The sequence below is a fragment of the Nesoenas mayeri genome, assembly GCF_963082525.1.
Source record: "Nesoenas mayeri genome assembly, chromosome: 2".
Taxonomy (NCBI): Eukaryota; Metazoa; Chordata; class Aves; order Columbiformes; family Columbidae; genus Nesoenas; species Nesoenas mayeri.
In genome coordinates, this window is record NC_137543.1 from 137,043,639 (window position 1) to 137,066,399 (window position 22,761).

At 44.0% G+C, this 22,761-nt stretch overlaps 1 protein-coding gene across 1 annotated transcript; it reads right to left on the bottom strand.

The window, feature by feature from the left end:
• Positions 1-16,288: 16,288 nt before the first annotated feature.
• Positions 16,289-21,746, bottom strand: TAC1 (tachykinin precursor 1; the record flags this gene model as incomplete). Its single annotated transcript, XM_080340431.1, has 5 exons — positions 16,289-16,338; positions 19,019-19,072; positions 20,745-20,768; positions 21,384-21,480; positions 21,624-21,746. The coding sequence occupies 5 exons, from the start codon at positions 21,744-21,746 to the stop codon at positions 16,289-16,291; spliced, it is 348 nt and encodes a 115-aa protein (XP_080196557.1).
• Positions 21,747-22,761: the final 1,015 nt, after the last annotated feature.

Genomic DNA, 22,761 nt, shown 5'->3' on the forward strand with positions numbered 1-22,761 from the left:
GAGCTCCTCATGCTGGTGCTGCAGGTGAGAGTTGAATGCATTAGGCATTCAGTGTTCAATTTGAAAGTAGTTAAAAATAATTTATGAAATTAAAAATTAGAAATGAGAATTGCATCGATATAAAATGCCAGTTCTAGGGAACATGGAATGTAATACTAGACTGCGGAATGAAAAATGTTAATTTTACCTCTGAACTTGTTAGGGTTTTTTTTTTCCTATTTTTGTCATGATTAACATGTGGATCGTAGGATTTCAGACGGTCATGCAGACAGAGCTCTATAACTCCTCCTAGGAGGTTTTACAGATGCACATCAGAAAGCCTTAGGGCCATACCTCTGCTTTTTTTCTCAAAAGAATTATTTCAAATATACATATATATGTATAGAGATAAATTATAAAATGCAGTATGTCATACGAATTTAGAAAGATTTCGCATCCAGTCGCTTAATGAGCTATATGTGATGATGAACAGTGCCATACTGCATGTACCTGAGAACCGACACTCCAACTGTGCCAGGAAACATCCTCCAGTGACCATCGATAGTATAATGCCAATGTACAGCTGGCTAGCTGATTTGGCAAATGCACCCTTCCCCCTGCTCAAGGCTCACCCTGGAGAGAGGTCTGCTGCACTTCCCCCACCACTTGCTTTTTTTCTTTTCTCAGTGATACAAGGTACTTCTATTAGGAATTTTCACTGAGGAGAAGATGGAATAATTGGGTCCAAAATAGTCCCTTAGAGAATTATAATCCCAGGTATGTAAAATTATCAGAACTGACCTCAGTTCCTGCATCACCATCATCTTGCAGAAGCCAAGAGGAGAGCCAGAATGATCTGGTTGTAAAAGCAGCTTCCATTTCTTCTACTATTAAGAATAGACGTAGTTGTCTATATTAATAAACTGTATTACTTAACATCTTTCACCACTGCTCTTGAAGACTGCTCTTAACACCTGGGGCAAAATGTATATTAGTACAAATTACTTTTGATTAAAACTATTATTATTTAAGCACAAAAAGGAAGGGGGTGGTAGAAAGGAACGTTCTCTTTTTAAATATTTAAATACTCATTATATCAAAGTGATACAAATTACTGGCTGACTGACAACTTGCTAATAATAGCTTAAAAATGCAAATGGAGCTATTATCCCAATTGACACTAATTGGAACTCCTTTGGCAGCCTGGGAGGGCAGGGCAGGAAGGTTTGATTGTTTCCTCCAGCTGAACTTGGGTTGGTAAGGAAGCAAGGGGAGGATGTGCTGTGGATAAACAGGCCATTGCCATCCGCAGACATCAGAATTCATGTTATATTTCAAGAATATGGTCATAAGTGCAGTCTTCTGCCCATGTGTGATTTTGGTGAGGTTTGCAGGTTCCCTGGGCTGATCCTGCTTATGGGCTCAGCCCAGGCTGAGTGGATGCTGTGGGAATCCCAGCTGCAAATGCTCAGCTCTTGTGAAGACCCACCATATCTCCTGCATTATAAAAATTCACTGCCTTAAAATTCACTGAATTATAACAATTTTCACTGCCGGCAACTGAAGAATCTGCACTGCAGGGTGACTCTATGCAGAGCAGGTGTCTGGGAATTTGAGCTTTATGGGCTCTAAGTCAGTACAAGTTTTTGGTGCAGGAGCTGGTGTAGGTGATGGCAGGGGCACCCCTCAGGGGAAGGACTGCTGTCCCTTGGCAGCATCTGCATTGTGCGGCAGAGATGTCTGCATGTTGGATGTCATCGGTTACTTTTGAAACGTGAGCGACAGCCTCCTGGGTTAAAGTGAGACATGTGTTGTGACACCCTGCGATGCTCTCCGGGATGACTGGCTGTTACATCTCTTAGTTACTCTCTTACTGAGCTTGTTATTTTCTTAGCAACCGGCTGCTTTTGCTGCCTGTGGTTCTCCACCCTGGAAAATCCTTCCTGCTTCCTCTTCCACAGAAAAAGTGACAGTAACACCCGTGGTAGGAATCATACTGAGGTCAAGGATACAGTGTGGGGCATCCATGTGCACCCTCAGACTCCCCATCTGCACTCACATACTTCTCAGCTGTGTCTGTCACCACTTCCTGCAGCCTTTTCCCCACTGCTGCCACCGTGCTCCACTGCAGTACATGAAGAAACCTGGCGTGACAGCCTGATCTGTGCAGGTGGTAAGTTGCTGGTGGAAAAGATGTATTAGCAACTCAAAGGTCATTAGGAAAGGGGATATGTGTACATGTACTATGATACCAGCTCTGTTTTCTGAAATAACACACTTTATGTCATATTGTGAGGCACAGCTCCCTCTCCCAGCACAGCTCTTGAACCACCTTTAGAATTCTAAGACAATAGAAAACTTGGGTCTGACCTCTCACTCCAACAAAAACTTTCTTCATGAGCAGTAGGAAAGCACTGAAGCCTCTCTGCCCTCTCCAGTGCAGCTGTTTCCCACTCTCAAAAGGCTGCTGTGAGGGTACAGTGACCAGGAGGGATTCAGACCTTTTTCATTCCTGGCTGCATGTGCTCTCCTTCACCCTACTCCGAGGTTGCAGTTGCAGAGGGTTGTGTCTGTCACGCTTCTAGCAAGGCTTCCTGCTTGGCCGCTTTTGTCCTGGCCAGTTTTTACACTGGACTTCCCAAATACTGATGACATAATCCCAACTTGGAGCTTTGAGTGGGAAGGTGGGCTTTTTTCTTCCCTGCAGGAAAAAAGCATTAGGATCTGGAGCTTAAACATGGTGTTTAGGGAAAATGAGGTGGCCTGCCTGCCTCTCTTGACTGCAACTCTGCAGCTGACTACTTGGATTGTGTGAGCTCACACTTTGGTGATGCACATCAGAAGGTGCTGATCAGTATCCATGTCCCTGTTGAAAGATGTTTGATGGCTGGGGGTGTCTAGGTGTCACCAAACTCATCTGGCAAAGAGCAACATGGTGCTGTGCCAGTGCCTGTGGAAGCCCAGCCGGGGCTTCTAGCCCAGGATCTGCCTGGGAGTCAAGGGAAAAATCGCTGCTGTAGTGTTATTCAGATGAGTGAGGGCTTGTAGGTCCTGGTTTGGGAGGAAAATGAAGGCTGGTTCGAGTATAAGTTGTGAATGTGCAGTTATGAGGTGGATATCATGAAGGTGCAAGTCTGGATCCTGTTTGGGTAGAAGTGAGGTGAGGGAGGGGATGGAGCCAAACCTGTGCTCCTGGGAACCTACAGCCTCGCACAGGCATGCTGCTGCTCCTGGTGGTATTCCAGCAAATTAATTTGGGACCCCCTCGTCAGGATATATCATCATCACATGAATGGGGCCTTTCCAAAACTTAAGGTCAAGGATAACTTGTTAAACTTGCTCCCTGCCTATCTCCCCCACCCCCAGCTTTTATTAAAATACACATCTGTATCTCAGAGGATGTTTGGAGACAGACTGGCCTCTTTCTCTGACCTATACAAATGCAAACCAAAATTAGCTGTACTAGGACTGTTTGAATAGTAGGAAAGTGTTTTTCAATATCTGTCTATATGAGGCCATATCCCTTTAAGTGAGGCATCTTTTAAAAACAAGCAGTGGAGTGGAGGACTGAGAAATGCCATGGAGGCTCTTTGGGGGATTGAAGTCTCGTCTCTGCCAAGCTGGTGACATGTCTAGGAGAAAAACAACGCTTCAGAGGGTTCTGGATGCAAATGGACCTTGTGCTTGGTGTGCCTTTGCTACTCCTGTAACACATCACTGAGTCAAGCAAATCTTTGCTTGGGGAGTTGAGCAGAGCCGAGGCAGAAAGATGCACGTTAGCAGACAAGGCGGCACCACTCGTCTCCTCATCAGTGGGAAATGAACGCCTGCAAGCCCAAAGTGCCTTGAGAAACAGCATAGAAAAGTTGTCTTACTCTTACCAGTGATAGGATCTGGCCTACCTGTCCCACACTCTGATCTGCTCATGCAACCCTGAAGAGGAGGCACTTTGCCTACCCTGAGTTTGCACTGATGATCAAGGCTGCAGCTTGTGCTTAAACTGGCCTTAGTGTGGCTGGTGCTGGCTGTTATGTGAGCTGTGGGATGTGTACTTCAGCAGGTAGCTGCAGTGTAGACACAGCTTCCACGTGGGACCTTGCCGCGCCTTTCCCCCTTCTTGCCAACACTTCTGTAAAGCCCTTCTGGGTGCAGAGTGTGAGCTGGTGGAGATGAGACTCCCAGTGCAACATACTGGGAGCTGCTGGAGCCCTCACCCTGCAGCTGCACCATTTGGCTTTCCTACTGCTCTGTTAATTTCAGAGACTTTTAATTATAATAAAATCGAGTTTGCACAGGGCTGGAATGCCTGAAAGTAACTGTCCTTTTATTAATCACTTCCTCGGCATCTCCGTGTACTGGTGTTTGGGTGGCAAGACAGTGGGAGCTTATGCAGTTACCTCATGGCATTCTGTATCACTGGAAAGAATTTTTAATGCCTCCTTATTCTGTAGCCCCAGGAAAATAAGTGCAATACATACAATGGAGCAGAGGAACTTCTGTCTCATGGGAAGACAGAGAAGATTGCGAATTCTCTGGGATTCTCCCTCCCAGGGCATGACCACCAAGCTAGGGGCAGCAAGGTAGTTCTGAGATCTTCCAGTCTTCAGCCTTTGTGAACACCAGGTTTGATCACTCTTATCGTGGTTTGTTTGTGAGGCTTTTTGTTTTGTTTATTTGGTTTTGATTTTAAGTTCTTGCTGAAAGCCAGCTGAAATCACTGCAAGATTCCTATTGCTTTTGTCATGCATTAGGCAAGGTCCACAGGACAAGTTTTTCTCTGTTTAGGCTTAGCTGTGGAGGATTACAGTTAGGGTAGGAGCACGGTCTTTCAGTGCTTTATGGTTTTATGTAAAGACAGTAAGCTTCCCTGAGTAAGCCGAATTGCATGGAACATTGGTCCATATAGATAGAAACAACAGAAAATATATCTGATGATCTAGAGGTCTCTTTGGTCTCCCCATATCTCCTAAATAGTACTTGTGGAGGATGCTAAGCTATAGGAATTTTGTTCAGACTTCTTAGCGTGATTTACGTCTTTTTAAATCACACCTTCTTCACTGTTAGAGAATTAACTAGTTTCAATATAGCTTATGGTGATTAATCTCAAATTTTGTTCAGATATTTTTCCTCTGGTGCAGAACACGGCTAAAACAGCTGGAGCTGTCAGACAGTTCTCCTCTCATGTTTAAAATTAAGTATGGCTTTCTGCCCCAGCTTGAAATAGAAAAGATAAACGCAGTAAGTAGCTCTCTGCAGAAATGTAAGTGTCCTCTACAGTAATGTTTGGTTGAAATCGTCTATTATGGAAACTATTGCTGTGGTGTAATTTTCTTAATCATCATGGCCAAAACAGACTTCTTATAATTTTGTTCATTTTTTTTCTTCATAAATACACTTTTTGTTGGAAATATTTTGCTTCATGAGACTGTGAAGAGGTATTTGCATTCACATCCTATGCCTCTTCAGATTTGTTACCATTGTTCTCCTCTTAGCATGCAAATGACTGATTAGAGGCATTTATGAGAGAATGAAACAATTTAAATAAGCAAGTATTTTTCAGTGATGACCTGACTCTATCAAAGTTCCTAGGAGGGAATGAGAGATGCCTGCATTATTCCTGTGAATAAAATTTGCCCTGGCACAGCAATATTTGCGACCCTCTGACTTGCTGCTAATTTTGCAGTGCCAAAGAACAGGTCATGCGCAGATCGAGTTGGCAGTGGGTGTGGAATATGAAAAACGTCGTGCAGAATTAATACCTTCCCATCACTGCCGATGCTCATCACATGTTGGCTTTATTTCTGTGTGCACACGTGTGCTGAGGACTGATGGCTGGAAAACCTTGTTGTTTTGCAGAGGAGCCATCACGCTGCCTGGCCAGGTGTGATGTGAAATGACCCGACTGGAGGTGACACTTTCTGTCAGGGTCTCATGGAACATGCTGCTGCTGCAGCTGGTGACCTGCACAGCAGAAAGCCTCCTCTCAGCATGGTGCAAAACTTTCAGGCTTTGTCTGTTGGCAGATGTGTTGCTCTAATACAAACACATGTTGTGACAGCAAGAGCCTGGAGCTGGGAGCATTACGGTTTTGTAGAAGATTGGTGTTATATGGAGACATCAGTAGTTTTTAAGAACTGGGTAAGAAACAGGTGGGTGGCACCCAGCACAAGTTCAGGATAAATATTTTTATCGTTAGCGTGCTGATGACAGAATATTATTTAATTTTTGCCTTTAAAGTATTGGCTGCTGTCTGCTAAATCCTGGGAGTCACGCTGCCTCTGTGGAGGTGGCATCTGCTGCAATGAGGGGGCTGGAAATGGAGCAGTTCTGTCCTCAACCACCCCGTGAGCCAGGCAAGAGAATCATAGAATCGTAGAACAGTTGGGGTTGGGAAGGACCTTTAAAGGTCATCTGGTCCATCCCCCCTGCAATGATCACAAATTCTGCTGTTTCAGCACATAAAGAGACGTCTTTGTGTGCAATACTGAAGTGAAGTGGAGCAAGATAAAAGACTTTTTTTGTTGTTTGAAAAACACACACAAAAAGGTAATAGGTAAACAGCTAATATAATTTTATCTGAAGTGGTAAGATTGCTCAGCAGACAGAAATGGATGGATCCATCCAGGATACTCTTTATAGTGTGTCTTTTTACTCAAGGCTTATCTTTATTCTAAATTTCAGGATTTTTGTTTTTATTGACTCATTTAATTGCTTCTATTTTAGATAAGGCTGAAGGAATCAATATAAAAAAATGAAGTGTAGGAAGTATCAGACGTAGTTTTCAATTGAATTCTCTTCAAACAGCGTTGCGACCACTCAGGGGCCTTTTTTGTTTCCATTACAACTTTGATCTTCTTTGCTCTTAAGAGACAAAAATAGAAAGATTCATGAGTGTTTTAGTAGAGTAGAGCTCTGAAGAAATATTGAGCTTCAGGAATTTGCTGTAATCGCCCTTAAATGCTACAACAGCTGCCTCAGCTGGATCAAGTGCTTAAAGCATGTGTTTGGGGGCGTCATGATTATTATATCTTTTCAGATGTGTTTAAAAGCTGCAATGATACGAGAGGAATACAGCCACAGTGCTGCTTTGAATCACTAAGCATATTGTTCCTTTCTACAGTAGCTTCTGTTTCCAGCTGTGGTTTTGTCAGTGACATTGGGCTGGGAGAGAGGGGGCTACACCTGCCAGAGTGTGGTGGTTCCCAGCTAAAATGTTTCCTTTAAGAAAGAACTTGTGTAACTCTTAAGAAAATATTTAACGATATTTCAATTGTGCTCTTGGGCTTGTTGGACCAAACCAATATCGTGCATCCCTTCTGGTTTGGGGCTTATGGCTGTGCTGACGAAGCCATTGACAAAATAACAAGGCGCTGATGAAAATCCTGAGGAGAGCACAGTGCCAGCTCTCCCTTGGGTTTCCATAAGGAGTATCTTCTGCAATGCAGAAATGCTTCCATAGAGTAAAGCTTCAATGCTCTGTAAAATTGCAGAGAAAGGGAGTGACTAAGACAAGGTGACATTTTTCCCTCTGGGAACAGCATTTTGATGGTTTTGAGAATATGTGATAGAGTTCTAATGTACAAACATATGGAATGCTGACAGTGCCAAGCACTCGATTTTTAAAATTTTTTTAAGACATATATAAAGACCATAAATCTTTATAAAAATTGTACCTGGAATTTCTCCTTTCCTTCTCTTTTCAGAATAATTTCAAAGTTTTCCTCTTAATCTATTGCCTGGAAACTTTATTTTTCAGCATAAAATGTGAGACTCTCATATAGTTGCATGACTCCAAGCCACAGCACCTGTGGAAAACAGCAGAAGAAGGGAGATGTGGCAGTGCCACCCTGGCCATCTTCCTCAAGGAGTGTCTTCAACAAGTTTTTTGGAAGAACCAGCATTAAGAATTATAAGACATTTGTTTTGTTTGCAAAATAATAAATAATAAGATGTTCTATCATGGTTGTGTAGTTCACATATAAAATCTGACAATATTAAATCTTTGGAATGTATCAATAATATCAGATCAATAACAAACAAAGTCATAACACTTGCACTGACTCATAATATGTAATGGGCTGATCGGTTTGTGCTGAGCACAGACACTTCCCAATGAGGGGCAAAGTATCTTCATCATTTCAGCATCTGGTATTGTTTTGTTTGGAAGTTTTTTTTTTCTGTTTTGCTGCAAAGCCTTTTTTTTTTTTTCTTCCTAATAGATATAAGCTGTCTGAGGTGGAAAGTGCTCCAGCCCAAATTCATTCTTCTATTGTAACGGTAAGTGTTGGATGAGATTTACTTTCGCTATTCAGTGCAATAAGTTATCTGCTCTGCAACACATGTAGCTGTATACATTAGATGCAGCGCTACCGACAGTGATGGTAAAACAAAAGTTCCCCTAGAAAATACTTGAAAAGATAAGTGGATAAACTCAGATTCCCAGCTCTGAATAGAGGCAGGTGCTTTAAAACTAAGCTGTTGACGTATCCAGTGCAGTTATAGTGGTGACTGACTCCAAGGAAAGAAAAGGAGTGTATAACTTCTGCTGACACAGCCAGGTACGTGGGACAGAAGGATGACCTGCTTCCCTGCTAGAAATTCAGCTCCTCTTCCTTCTCCTTGGCAATCGAAGGCTGCAGCTGGGGAAGAGTTTCCATGATGGATGGAGAAAGAGCTGGAAAGTGCCCATTCCTGTCAGCCGTGGGTGCTGCCCAGCTACATCCCCTCTGTGTGGGCAGGTCATGCCCCTTGACTCTTCCAGTAACTGTGTGCACAGAGAAGGGTAAAAAGGAAAACATTTTGTGCAGTGCAACCTTCTTTTCTTTTCCATATGATTTTCATAAACCAGGGTCACTTAAATCACCAGAGCAGCAGGTCCCGTGGCCCAGAGCTCCTTGAGCTGTAGGTGGGACCACGGGCATTAGCCCCACAGCGCTGCTGCAAAGGGCTGCCCGGCCACCTTGTCCCTGCTCTGCCAAGCTCAGCCTGCTCCTCAATCTCCTCCTCTCTGTAGCAGACAGCAGAGAGCTACACCGAAACAGTAGAGGTTTTGCTGCACTGCCCCAGAGGTCCTATTTTTAAATAAATGCAGCATCTATATTCCTGGATGTAGCCCCCGTGCCCCATAATCCACCACAGGGTGGTATCTCAAAACCAAAATACTTTTAGAAAATGAAAGAGCATGCAACAATATATCTTCAGCTATGTGATATGCTTCCATTACAACAAACTCAAGTATATGAGTACCTCATATGAGCAATAAAAAAACACAGCTAAATGCATAAGTAAAATTTCTTGTCTGCAAACAGAAAACTGCAAGTATATGCAAAATAGTTCTTAAAATATCTATTTTTCTGTCACACTGAAAACTTCTTTTCACAGTTTTACCCATCATATAACTTAACAGACACAAATGCAGCCTATTTTTCACACAGATATGCAGAAAATCTGTCACCATTGTTTGATTGCCTACAAACAGGATTTTACTTTTAACTTTTGCTTTTAAATGCAGTCTTAATGTATCCATACTGCATGTATATGTTCCTTCAGTAATTAATGTGTATCTTCTCCAATCAACACATTATTCCAGAGGGTATTGCTGTGTTTATTGTTTTCTGAGTATTTTAACAGTGAAAACAAAAAGCATTTCTATGTGCCAAAATTAGATATCTATGATTAAAGGTCTTCTTCTGTTGCACAGTTAGGTGTTTTTAACACAAACCAGTTAATGTAGAAAACAATGTCAAAAGTATATTGACTTACATTGGTGCAGGTATGTATTTTAACTCTCACAGCTAGGCTTCTGAAATACTAATGTAAGAAAGGGTTTAGATTAAAAAAAATAAAAGTGTTTGTTTTTATTTACCAGAGATTTTCTTAACATTCAATCTTTATCATTTCGTAAGTTTGTTTGCACTTGGGTAGCACCTTGTAGAAGTGTCTGTTTGGGTACAGGATATGCATTGCATTTTTAGCTCAACCACAGTTCTTACCTCACCTTCCTTCCTTCAGGCTTCTGGGAGAGCATAAAGCGCTGTGACTGAAGACAACTTTGATTTTTTAACAGTCTGTTCACATTTCATTTCTTCTATATGCAGTAAATGGTGATATTGTTTCATTTGGAGATGGATGCAGAAAACAAGAGGTGAAGTTTGTTGCATGCACTGTGCAAAACTCTCTTTAAAAAGGAGTTTTGAAGCTAATGAGTTGCTGTTTTATTCTGATAGAAAACAGGTATCTATCAGGGATGGAGCAGTGATAATTTTTAATGAACATCATAATGAATTTCATACAGCCCAGATGCTCCTCTTGTTGACAAATGTTTCAGACTATGCTCCTTCAAAAACATTAAGAAACTACTGTGAAGAGAGACTGTCTGTCTTACTTGAAAGATGTAGATAGGTTTGAGGGCATTTGTACATTTGCTAACAAAACAAACAAAAAGATCTCCTCCTCTTCCAGTAATGACTGTTTTCTGCGAAGCGAAGCGAGCCATTTTGGAGGTAGCGTGAGGACACGGAGCTGTACCCGGAATTGCAGACGGCTGCATCCTGACACAGTCCAGCTCCAGGGAAGGAGCCACTGTGTGCTCTCGTCCCAGTGCTCTGGGAGACGTTCGTTAACGCAGTTTGTGATATTATGGCTAAGGGAACTGTTCAGCCTCATCAGGAAAAATTTTGGTCATTACCAAAGTTTGCACTGGGACTTGCTTGGTATCTCTTTATGCTAAAGCAGTTATCTAAGCCTTAGTTTAAGAAGGTACAGGGATAAAGTCTGCATTTAAATAATGGTTCTTGGTAGCTCTGGAGGAGCTGCTACTGGTGCACTCTGAATAAAAAGCATTTTAAAGAATTGCTTTAATAATTAAAAAAAACCTCTTGATGTTATTCTGCTCTAGCTAACAATGGCTGGGGACTAGTTTCCCCGGAAAGATCTCCATACCCAGATATTTCCAGATTCTTCTTTTACTTTTGATTAGGACCATGCTGAAAAATTTCAGCCTCCTGATGTGAATGCAGCAAAGGACTTGCTTGTGGCAGCCAAGTGGGCAAGTGCCGCAGAGCCTGAGCTCCCCTGGTGAGGTGCACACAGGGTCCAGACCCCTCTCCCAGCTCCCCAGTTCATGCGGAGGCTGCATGCACCATGGCTCTGGCACCCCAGGGCAAGTTTGGCTGCATCTGCGCCATGGAAAAATGGTCTCCATGCAGTGACAGAGAGATGGAGGTGATGGATGGAGCCAATGGTCCTCCTTGGGCAAGGCAGGCTACTGTGAGCCCAGCTTCAGCATCCTTCATCCAGGGGAAAGGGAGTGCCTATGTGTGAAGGAGACAGTGCCTACCAGAAGAACAGCCACCTGTCATGTTGCAGGTGAACGATATATTTCTGGGGAAAAAGAGAAGGAAAAAGGGGGCGGAGTATGTTGGAGGCAGGCTGTGATGTCAGACTGCCTGTACTGGTTCTCCAGTGAGGACAACTACCAGCATCATCCCGGGTTTGCTCTCTGTGCTGATTTCCTAGAAAGATATTTATTAACTTTACTTAAACTCGCTTGCATTTCACTGACAGATGTCTTTGCTGTGGCTTTGTCAGTTAGTTTGCACAGTCTGAGGGATTTCAGGCTGCTGCCACCAAAAAAGATCTAAGTCCGTGTCACGGTGGTGTCTGGCTATTGCAGAGACTTCAGGGGATTTAGTGAAAGCCCCTCAAAGCCTGCAGTGGAGCTGAAGGGATGGCATCACCCAGAGATCCAAGGCACAAGTGGCCTGGGGCTGCAAGCAATGCTGTCCAACACATAAAAGCATTTAAAAGCTGGAGGAGCCTCAAAAGGGAAATTAAAGACCACATAAACGATTAAAAAGTCCCTTTGAACTGGTCAATAATGTACAGATTCCATTCCTTACTTCTAAAGGCTGAAAAAAAATATAATACTAAAAATTTCTGTTTGAGTCTCCAGGATCCCAGGCTGCCTGTGAGGACAAATGTTTGGGGCACGAGGGTGGCAGGAGTCAGCTGGCGGTGGGGATGGGGCTGGATGTCTACAGATGTGCATGGTGTATGTGCTTCCACATCTGCCCTGGACCCACTGGGCAGTCATGGCCCTGCAGCCCCACCATGGCACAGCTCAGCCAAATGGCCCCCAGTGTGGAAATATAATAAGGGCTTTTCTTCTTTGTGTATCGTTGGTGTGGAGCTAGTTGGAGCATTTCAGGCTGTGCCTTTTGTTGTGTGTCGTGTTTATTTCTAGCTTGGAATATATGTCTGTACAAACATAAGTCAATGCCAATTTTAATCTCACTGTTCAAAACCTAAATTAGCACAAATCTGACATTATTTTACTACCAGAAATTAAAATGAACTGTTTCAAATGCTGAATTAAACCCATTCGTTATACAGCCAAGTAACAAGAAAATATTTTGAAGCTGGAGGGTCAGCCTTCCTTTCTATGGAAAATGGTCACAGTGCAGTTGATACACTGGAAGTAAGGGATGCCATCCAGAGGGACCTTGACAGACTTGAGAGGTGGGACCATGTGAACCTCATGAAGCTCCACAAGGCCTGCACCTGGGCCAGAGCAACCCCCAGTACCAATATAGGCTGGTGGATGAAGGGTTTGAGAGCAGCCCTGTGGAAAAGGACTTGGGGGTACTGGTGGATGAAAGGTTGGACATAAGCTGCAATGTGCACGTGCAGCCGAGAAAGTCAATTGTGTCTTGGGCTGCATCAAAATGAACGTGACCAGCAGGCTGAGGAAGGTGATTCTGTCCCTTTACTCTGCTCTGGCGACACCCCACCTGGAGTCCTGCAACCAGCTCTGGAGCCCTCAGTACAGGAAAGACATGGAGCTGTTGGAGAAGAGCCAGAGGAGGCCATCAAGAAGATCGGAAGGCTGGAACATCTCTCCTATGAGGAAAGGCTGAGAGAGCCAGGGTGGTTCAGCCTGGAGAAGAGAAGGCTCTGGGGAGATCTTGTTGCGCCCTTTCAGTACTTAAAGGGGGCATATAAAACAGACTGAGAGTGACTTTTTATCAGGACCTGTGGAGACAGGACAAGGAACATCGGGTTTGAACTGTAAAAGGGTTTAGATTTGACATAAGGAAGGAATTCTTTAAAAAGAGGGTGCTGAGAACATGGAACGGGTTGCCCAGAGAAGTTGTGGATGCCCCATCCCTGGAAGTGTTCAAGGCCAGGTTGGATGGGGCTTTGAAACACCTAATATAGTGAAAGATGTTCCTGGCCATGGCAGGGGTTGGAGTTGATGATCTTTAAAGGTGCTTTCTGTAGCAGAATGCAAACCCCCTTCTCTCCCCCTCCCTCCTTCAGTAGGCTAACAGCTTCTTTCGTTTTGCCCCAGAGCACCCTGGCCAGGGCCATTAGGAGAAGGGAGTGCCAAGGCACTAGTGAGCCACTGGGTGCCCACGGCCAGTGTGGGGGATGTTTCGAGGCTTCAGGGGCACCCACAGCCAGTGTGGGGGTGCAGAGAAGCTTCTGAACTGCCTACAGTCAGAACTGATCAGCCTATAAAAAACGGGACTGTCGTCGAGACTCCACCCATTGTCGCAGGTCTCTTGGAGCACGGGCAAGATGCTGCCGCCGAGAGCCCCCCCCAGGATGGAGACTCCGCTTGCCGTGCCGCCACGGGTGTGAGTAAAACTTCTCCTCGCAGGATTGCGAGTGTATTTATACTTTCTGTGCACATATGCATGTGTAACTTTCTGGGCTCAATATGAGCACGTGTAAAATTAATCCTCGCATAATTGTGGGTGTATTTTCCTCCCGTGCTTCCACATAAGCACGTGTAACTTTCCGTGCACATTTGCACGCGTAACTTTCCGTGCTCAATACGAGCACGTGTATAAATTATTTCCTTGCAGAATCACAAGTGTATTTTCCTCCCGTGCTTCCACATAAGCATGTGTAATATTTCGTGCACATTTGCACGTGTATTAACCCTTGCAGGATTGCGAGTGTATTATAAATTTACCCTCACAGAATTGTGAGTATGCACTTTCCGTACTCACTACGAGTACGTGTATCTCTTTAAAATAATCCCACACCATGTACAGGCAAGTGTGTACTCCTCCCGGACTCAGAAACGGTTCCAGCATTGTTTTGGGTGAAGCCATATGCATGCACTCTGTGGATCGCCTGTTGTATTAGTTGCTGCCCCTTAATAATTTTCCTCAACTGATATCTGAACCTGTATTTAAGTCACTTTTGGAGTGCTAAAACCCTGTTTCTCACCGGTTTAATAAAAGTTGTTTTGGACCCTGTTATCCCTTAAACTAACCTCGGGGTGCCTCTGTGACACCTTCCAATCCAAACTATTCTATGATCCTCTGGTTTTGCTGGAAAATTCAGTCCCAGCCCTTTGCTGGATGCTGTTGACTAATTCCTGTGCTGTTCTCCAAACATGTAAAGCCCACTCAGTTTTGCGTGGTGTTCTCTGGATGCAAATATGCTTGCAGTGGTTTCTTCCGTGGGGCAGTTTGTGAGATTCTCAGGCTGCAGGGAGTGAGCAGTGGGGCTTTTCTTCTCCTCTCTGGGTCTCACAATTCAGCACACACGGACTGTGAGCTCCAGGAGCACCGTGGGCCTCCAGGCTTGAAGAAGAGCATTTTCAAGGCTTTTCTTTCTTTTTACCCTTCACTGAGCGTTAGTCAGCATGCATTTCCACAGTTCTTTGCCCATGCTGTTAGCCCAGCAATCAGCTTCTCCCCTCATTGAGCTCAGTGGGAGCTCATACAGCAGTTTATTAGTCTGAAAATTAGCCCTGGCAAGACAAAGAGCTGGAAGAGCGCCAGTGCCTCCGCTGTGTGTCACACGAACATGGTCCCCAGAGCAAGTCTGCCTCAGTTTTCCCACTATGTAGCCTCCCACTTCACTAGGCGTATGTCCTAGTTAGCTGGAAGTGGGGTCTGGTTTAAGCATAGCAAGCTTAGGTGCTGCTCCTAACCTGGCAGGAGTGAGGTTCTATGCCGCAGCTCCTAATGGGTGCAGCTGTGGTGATGCTTCCAGTAAACCTGAAAATGGAGGTTGCTGAGTTCACTTTCAAAATAGAAAACAACAACCAGTTAATCACTTTGTATTACTTGTTTTGAAATTTGATTAGTATATGCAAGCCATTTTCACTGCTGTTTCATCTGCAACGAAAGCTCATATGACAGCATCAGAGAAGTATAGCTTTTAGCAGGTGGAAAGAATATAGATGTCCAGATGCCTTGGCATGTTGTGAGACGTATGTATCATTTTGGAACTGTCCTGGAAATATAGTAGCCAGATACTTTAATTAAAAGTATAATTACACTCTTTTTCTCTTATATTCGTGGATTCAAGCCAATGGGTGCTTTTATTATGAATTTGAGGGCTAGAATTTATTAAAAGCTTGACTTTCAAATAATAAACCTGCTATAGTGGATGAACTCCATAGCAAATTATTCCACTTGAAGCTGGGAAGGCCTTTTTCATTCAGTCACCACGCATCTTGACTTCCATTGAGTTTAGGATGGACGGCACCTTGTGTGACCGGGAGCAACCCTAGGAACACCTGTCTCCAGCAGCAAATCCCCCAAAATTTCATCAAACCCACATGAGAAGGCTCACAGCTTCCCTGCAAAAGGAAGTAATTAATTTGGTGTTTCTTTCCAGTCTCAGACCACTGTCACTTGGATCTGAGTCTCATTCTGGACCAATGTGGGAAATAACTCCATCACTATCAGCAAAGAAAGTTATGTTGCAAAATCCCCAGAGTAGTTTTTATTTAAAATGTTGCTATCATAAAATTCCAGACTGTGAAATGAAGATCTTGGATTCCCATTCAAACTTTACCCATCCCCTTTTTTTAAAATATATAGATACATAGTCACAAAACATAAAACATGCTGCAATGATACAAATATATTTTTTCATACGGAAATTACAGTACATTATAAACCATGAAAACAAACTGAGGCACTAGACTGTACATCAGCTCTGTTCTGCACTGGTTGTCAAGCCGATAGACTCGCTTTCAATGAACAAATTTGGTTTTTTTGTTTAGTGAACATAACTTTATGGGTCATATCAAATGATGTGCTTTGTTGTGAGATGTCACCAGAGTTGCTGGTCCTTTCAGAACCACAACGCACCTATACAACACGTATCACTGCCACAATATGAAAAATAATAATTTTATTGAATGTACAACTCAAAAAAGAAACAAACCCATCGGTTATTATTAAATAAATAATTATTCCATACAGTGGTTAGTTTATATTACACTGCATTGGCCATTTGAACAAATGAAGTTTAATAAATAATGCACAGGAATGTCTCATTTACGCCTCTGTTCATAACTCTGTGCTACGCTTCTTTCAGAGGACCCTGTGAAAAACAAAGCAGAATCAAGCACATGGCACAGCCTTGTGTAAACCCCAGCAAGCACAAGGAAACTTCAGAGACCTGCAGCCTCCTGGGCCACCAGCTGGACCCCATCGGTGTGTTTGGAACTGAGATGAGGGCTCCCTGCCCAACCCCGAGCTGCTTTGCTTTGGTTTTACCTCTCAGAGTACACTATCCTTCAGGAGGCTGAAGGTCTGAGCTGCATTTTCTACCTCTCGTCTATTGAGCTGCTCGAAGCACCATTAACTCAGAACCTCTTTACCTCCCAATAATCCATCTAACTAGCGGGACCTGTGCACTCAGATCAATTTGTGAACAGAGGCTTTCTACATCGACATGTCCACCTTCCATCCTGCAGAGTCAGCTCTTCATCAGATGAACATCTCTTCCCTGCCCCTCAATCCCTGCACACACAGATACCTTATACTAAAAGCTGCAGCAAGAACTAAGCAAACCTCAGACTACTCTGTGGACCAACCACAGCCTAAAATAATCTCCAGTAACATATTCACATTTAGTAGCAGTAGATCTCTCCTTTTTGCTCTTTTAAAATGAGAGGGAAACCCAGAGGACCCTTCTTGGGCAGAGCCCAAGGACACAGCTGGTCACCAGAGTCACATTTGCTTTGACCCCAAAGGGAAGATTGCTTTTGCGGAGCGTATGCGTGCCTGCCTAGTGCATGCAATGCACAGCTGGTCTGGGGGGATTCAGCACTGTATCCTGCAGGGAGCTGGCATTTTGGACCAGTGACACTTTTAAATTCACCAGTTGACCTCATTTTTCACCAGGCTATATGCAAAATGAGTTGAGCTTGCTTTCTCAATATGGGTTGTTAGAGTATCTTTACCATAGGTGTGATTGTTTTCTACCTGGAGTGTTCATCTGACAGACTGCACAGCTGGAGACACAGGCAGTGTCAGAATGCACTGCACCAAACGAGGAGCTGAGCCACCAGCATCCTGCTGCTCTGCTTTATCACACCAGGCTCTAAATCAGCTCCACACTCACACCCAGCACAGGGCGGCCTGAACCCCTGCACATGGCCAGGGGACTCAGGAACTTTCTGCAGGAGAAGAAAACCATGGCACCGAGGCACAGCACCAAAACTCCTGCCCAGTTAAATGTCTTTCAGTAGGGAGACATAAGGACAGTCCTAGTACATACTTCTGATCTTGCTTTGATTGCACAGTCCTTAGGACTGATCTCCTCCAGAGAAGCAGAAGCAACTTCTTAGCATTTTCCTCTCAGGGAATCAGGCAGAAAAGCATTGAAATCTAGTTTTACCTGTCAGACGGGTATAATATAGCCTGACAGGGTAAAACTTCACCATTCCCCTTTGTTACAAATACCACATAACAATATCTTGCCTATAGCAGCAATTTGAAATTAGGGCAGCAAAATCCTTGCCTTTTTTAAACATTCACTGTATTTTATATTCTCACGTTAATGTAAATGTAATCCCAATGGAAACTAAACCAAATTTGTTACTTCCAGGCTATTTACTTTTGTGATAGCAGATGTATTTATAGGTATTATGCATTTAATAGCTATTGTCACCACAGATAAAATTGTACAAAATTATTCGTGATACATAGCAATTTGCAAAATGATGCAGAGAGCAATATTACTAGTTTGAACAGGCTTTAATTGAAAATAAAAGTTACTGACAACCATAATTGCTGAATATAGATCACAGCGTGTATCCACAAAATATAAAGGTGTCAGCTAGTAATTTAACTTTTATAATCCATTTAAGAAAACAGTGAGAGGTATTTCAGAGACATGAAATATGTGTAGTTTTTTTATTTTTTAATTCCTATTCTGAGGAATTAACTGATGCTTTATGGTTCACAGTGAGGGATTTCCTCAGCACAGCCCTGTAGCACCAGGAAGCTGGAGCTATAGGCAGTCTGCAGTTACCCACAGGGGCTGTGCATGTGAGGGAGGAGGATTTTGCCCTATATGGATGCTATGGAGAAAAAAACCCCAAAACACACCCCCCCCACCCCCCCAACAAGAACAAACCAACCAAACAAACAAAAATGACCAAAAAAAACCCAAACCCCACAACAAACCAAACAAATTCACAGTACTTGTTCAAAGCTTAAAATGCTTGTTGCTATTTTTTTTTTTTCCTTAAGTAAAATGAAAAGCTACAAGAGACTGGGAATATTTAACACCTTGACCTGCAGAATGAGGTGTTCTTCCACCTTCTGCTCCAAGTTTGCAGAATAATATGATCTCCAGAGGTGATGAGGATATCCCTCTACCTGGGGAGATCCAGATTTGGATCACACGTTTAAATGAGCTTTACATTTTCAGCCTCGAATTTTTCTTGATGTGTTGGTAAAATTTAGTTTTTCTTGTATTAGCACTATGGGGACCAGCAGAACATGCTGCTGGCAAGGACAGGGCGGTAAGGAAAGTGCCCTGGGAACTTCTACCTGACCTTGCCTGCAGCTCACACAAGCCTGATCATCTCAAGCATCGGAGTGAAGCAGATTCTGAAATTTCTTGGTTAACAAAGAAAATCCTGATCTTTTTCAGAGATTTCTGGGTCTACACTACAGAAAGGCTGCTTCTGTCCACTGGGAGAGAACAAAGAGGCAATGGAATGAAGAAGCTGTATATTACTGAGTACTGGATTTAGTCATATACATACCAGAATTTAAAGATCTTTTGCCCATAAGTCCAACAAAGGAGTCTGTTTTATGCCCTGAAAAAAAAAAAAATATATGTATATATATTTGGGGGTGTTTTAGTACGTTTTAAACAGGCAGACTTTTAAGGTAATGTGGTCTTGTGAGGAAGGAATACACAGGCTCCAAATCTGTTCATCTCACAGACTAGTTGTTCACACCGCTCTCAGACAATGGAGAATGAACATCAGTCTGACTAATTAGACTACACAGCTCAGACCAAGGCACAGGCCAGTTAGTGGACATCTTCTCATTAACTCAGATACGCTTTTGTTTTGTTTTGTTGGTTTGTTTGTTTTTAAGTATAATGCAAAAATAATGGCAAATAACTGATTCTTATTCCTCTCCCAATACAATTTCTATTGATTTGAGAAGATGCACAAGAAACCAGTGTCTTGATATAGCCTGCATCTCTGTAATACATCTCTTCTACCTGTTGGGTTTTTTTTCTCTAATGTGGAAGTATAATCTTCCTTGCAGGTCAGGTAGAGCCCTTACTGGATAGGGAGCCAATTGGACTCTACATGTCTGGACACGACTGAGCTAGACAGTCTGACTCTATTTTTGGAATATTTATGAGTTCAAATATTACCTTCCTGTCCCATTAGTACTCCTCAAGGTACTGGATGTGTAAAGGATAAATTATCCCAAGTTTTGGCCTACACACATACTAGATACAGTGGTAGCTATAGTTTCAGATAAGGAATGAAAAGGAGCCATTCTTCTTTCTCAAAGTTAATTTTTGAGGCAAACATAGAAATTTCTATTTGGAAAGAATTTTGCCTGGTTAATTAATCTACAAAGCAAGAAGAATGATCCTCAGACCCCACCGGTATTAATTGAAGCCAAAGCTGTTTCAGAAAAGTATAATTTTTTACTTTAGTCAGCAGGCTATTTGGCATGAGCTTCATATTAGGTTCTTTAACTGGTCTTCCAATACATAATCCTAGTGATAAAATCTTGTGGCTAACAGAACATTGGGACAATTATTGACCTCTGTGAACAGAGGAGGTCACACAGAATACAAGATCTTCCAGCTCCTGTCCAAGCATCTTCAGATAAATTCAGAGAATAAAACTATCACTGTGCAGAACAAAGCAACACCACACTGCTGATACCATCTCCCACTTGGTGTTACACAGAAGCAAAGCAAGACACACTTATTAATGGGGCAAGATATGCTTATTTATATAGTGACAGATCATCAGTTGGCCCCTGTTATGAGCAAGGGTCTGATTCCCACTCAGACAGCAGTGAGAGCATAGATACAGTATCTCACAGGCAATGGCAGGGGTTCTCTTGTGGAATAATTCTCAGGGATTTGGGAATTCACTACTCTAATTTTCCAGATTTTGCCATCTTAATTGCTCCTCTCTGAGTCTGGCAGTGAGCCTGCCTTACTTGTGAGAAACGCTTACAGAATCCCCCCCGTGGGAAATAAGAGAGAGCTGCAACATCCACACATTAACGCAGATCGAAATCTCAAAGCTTGTGGCGGCTCAGATGAGGTCCAGCCTCACGGCTGCTTGGGGTGGGGGATTTCAATCCTTTAACAGAACATTTCCTCGTCACTGGTGATCAGTCCCTAGCTGAACCCAGACACCTTCTAACTAATTCCCTTAAATATGCTATTCCCCATTTGAATATCTTCTAATAATTACCTAACATATTTGCAGTATTTAAACTTACTTTTGTGAGAGATCTGGCCATATCCTGATTGGAAGAGGAAAGGAAAGAGAAAAAAAAAAAGGAGTTGTTGAAAAATAATTGTCATATACATATGATGCTACTGCAGTTCTTTGAATAATCAAATACAGAAACTACCCTATACATTCTAATTAAGGGAAATCAGACTGATCATTTACAACTACACTTCTCTTTGAACAGACTACAAAAACTTGTTTTAGATAAACCCACGCAGTTTAGATCTGTTTAGCTGCAGTTTCTTAGATCAGTTCTTGGATTAGTAAACACGTAGAAAACACGACAATAATTGTATATGCAACCAATTTCCACACTCAGACAATTCAATGGCACACATGCCGACACGTGAATTGTCGTGATACTCCTTACCGCTATATACGTGCTGTACTTGGTATGCACTCAGCACTTTAATGTGAAGCCCACTCGCTTCCGATAAGTGAGTTTATCTGATATTAAACTTGCAAAAAAAATTCCCACAACAGCCAGGAAAAAATAAACCCAAACAACCCACATACAAACTCTTGAGAAAGGTTTAACTCATTAAAACCGAGTGACAACGCTCGGCGCGACGGGGGAAGAAGAGTCATGCAGAGAGGAGTGAGAGGGAGCCGGCCCCCCACTCACCGGCATCCCGCTTGCCCATGAGGCCGAAGAACTGCTGGGGCCGGGGTCTCCGGGCCATCCTCTGCAGAAAGTGCTCCAGGGGCAGCGGCAGCTCCTCCTGCGGGACGACAGCGCCGGCGCTCAGCGCGGACCCCCACCCCGCCGCCGGGCTCCGAGCCCCGGGGGGGCAGCGCCCGACACTGTCCCCCTGGCCCTACCCCCGCGGGGCCGGCGGGAGGAGCAGCGGCCGCCGGGCCTCACCTTCCCCTGGTCGCCGTCGGACCAGTCGGACCAGTAGCTGAGGTCGTCGGTGGCGCCCATCTCCTCGGCCAGCGCCTGCGCCGAGGCCAGGAGCAGCACGGCGAAAGCCAGCGGGAGCCTCATCGCCGCCTCGACGTCCTGCGGGGCAGAGGTTGAAGCACCGGCACCCCGAGCCCCGGCGGGGCGAGTGGCCGAGGGCACCCGCGCCCAGGGGTGTGCGTGCACACAGCCCTGCACACACACACATCAATGCACACCCGGGTACACACTCCCTCGCACATCCAAGGTACACGCACCTAGTTACACACCCATAAAGCCCTCAGCAACTGCTACATACATACACCTCTGGATGTACACACACTTCACACATATAGACTCGTATGCAGCTAGAGGTACATGGCAGTGCACAGATAGACATGCCCAACCAGAGGCGCTCCTCCACATACATACACACAGTTACATGTACACACACCCTTACGTATACATATACATCTAGATAGTCGCACCTTCCCACATATACACACCCATCCCAGATACTCACACATGCACATGTCCAGGTACACATACATCTAGTCATAAACTCACAGCCCCTCACACAAACAGCTATACACTTTAGATGCACACACCTGTGTAAATACACAGCTTTCCACACGCATAACGATACACTTTGCTAGAGGTACACACACATCTCTTTGCCCATTCATGTATACACATCGGGATTGGCACAAAACCATGCTTGTGCATACAGAGACATACACTCGTGGACATACAAGCATGTACAGGCACCCCCCCCATAGACACACACGCATATGGAGCCCCCCTGCACACACATATAGACAGACACAAAGAAGTACGCACGCACGTACATACCCTCACAAACATATAGACAAGCGCATCCTCACTCATATAGGTACAAACGGACAGACGGACACACACGAACGGACGGACGGACAGACACGCTCCCTGAGGCACACGCACCGTCTGCACCGGGGAGGGCGGGCGCTGCTCGCCGTGCGCATTGGCCGTCCGCGGGAGCGCTCCCCACTTTATATACCTGGAGACGGGGAGGGCCGAGGCAGCCTCATTTGCCTAAACGCAATTACCCCCGGTTTTATCGTCCCAACCCCGTGACAGCTCC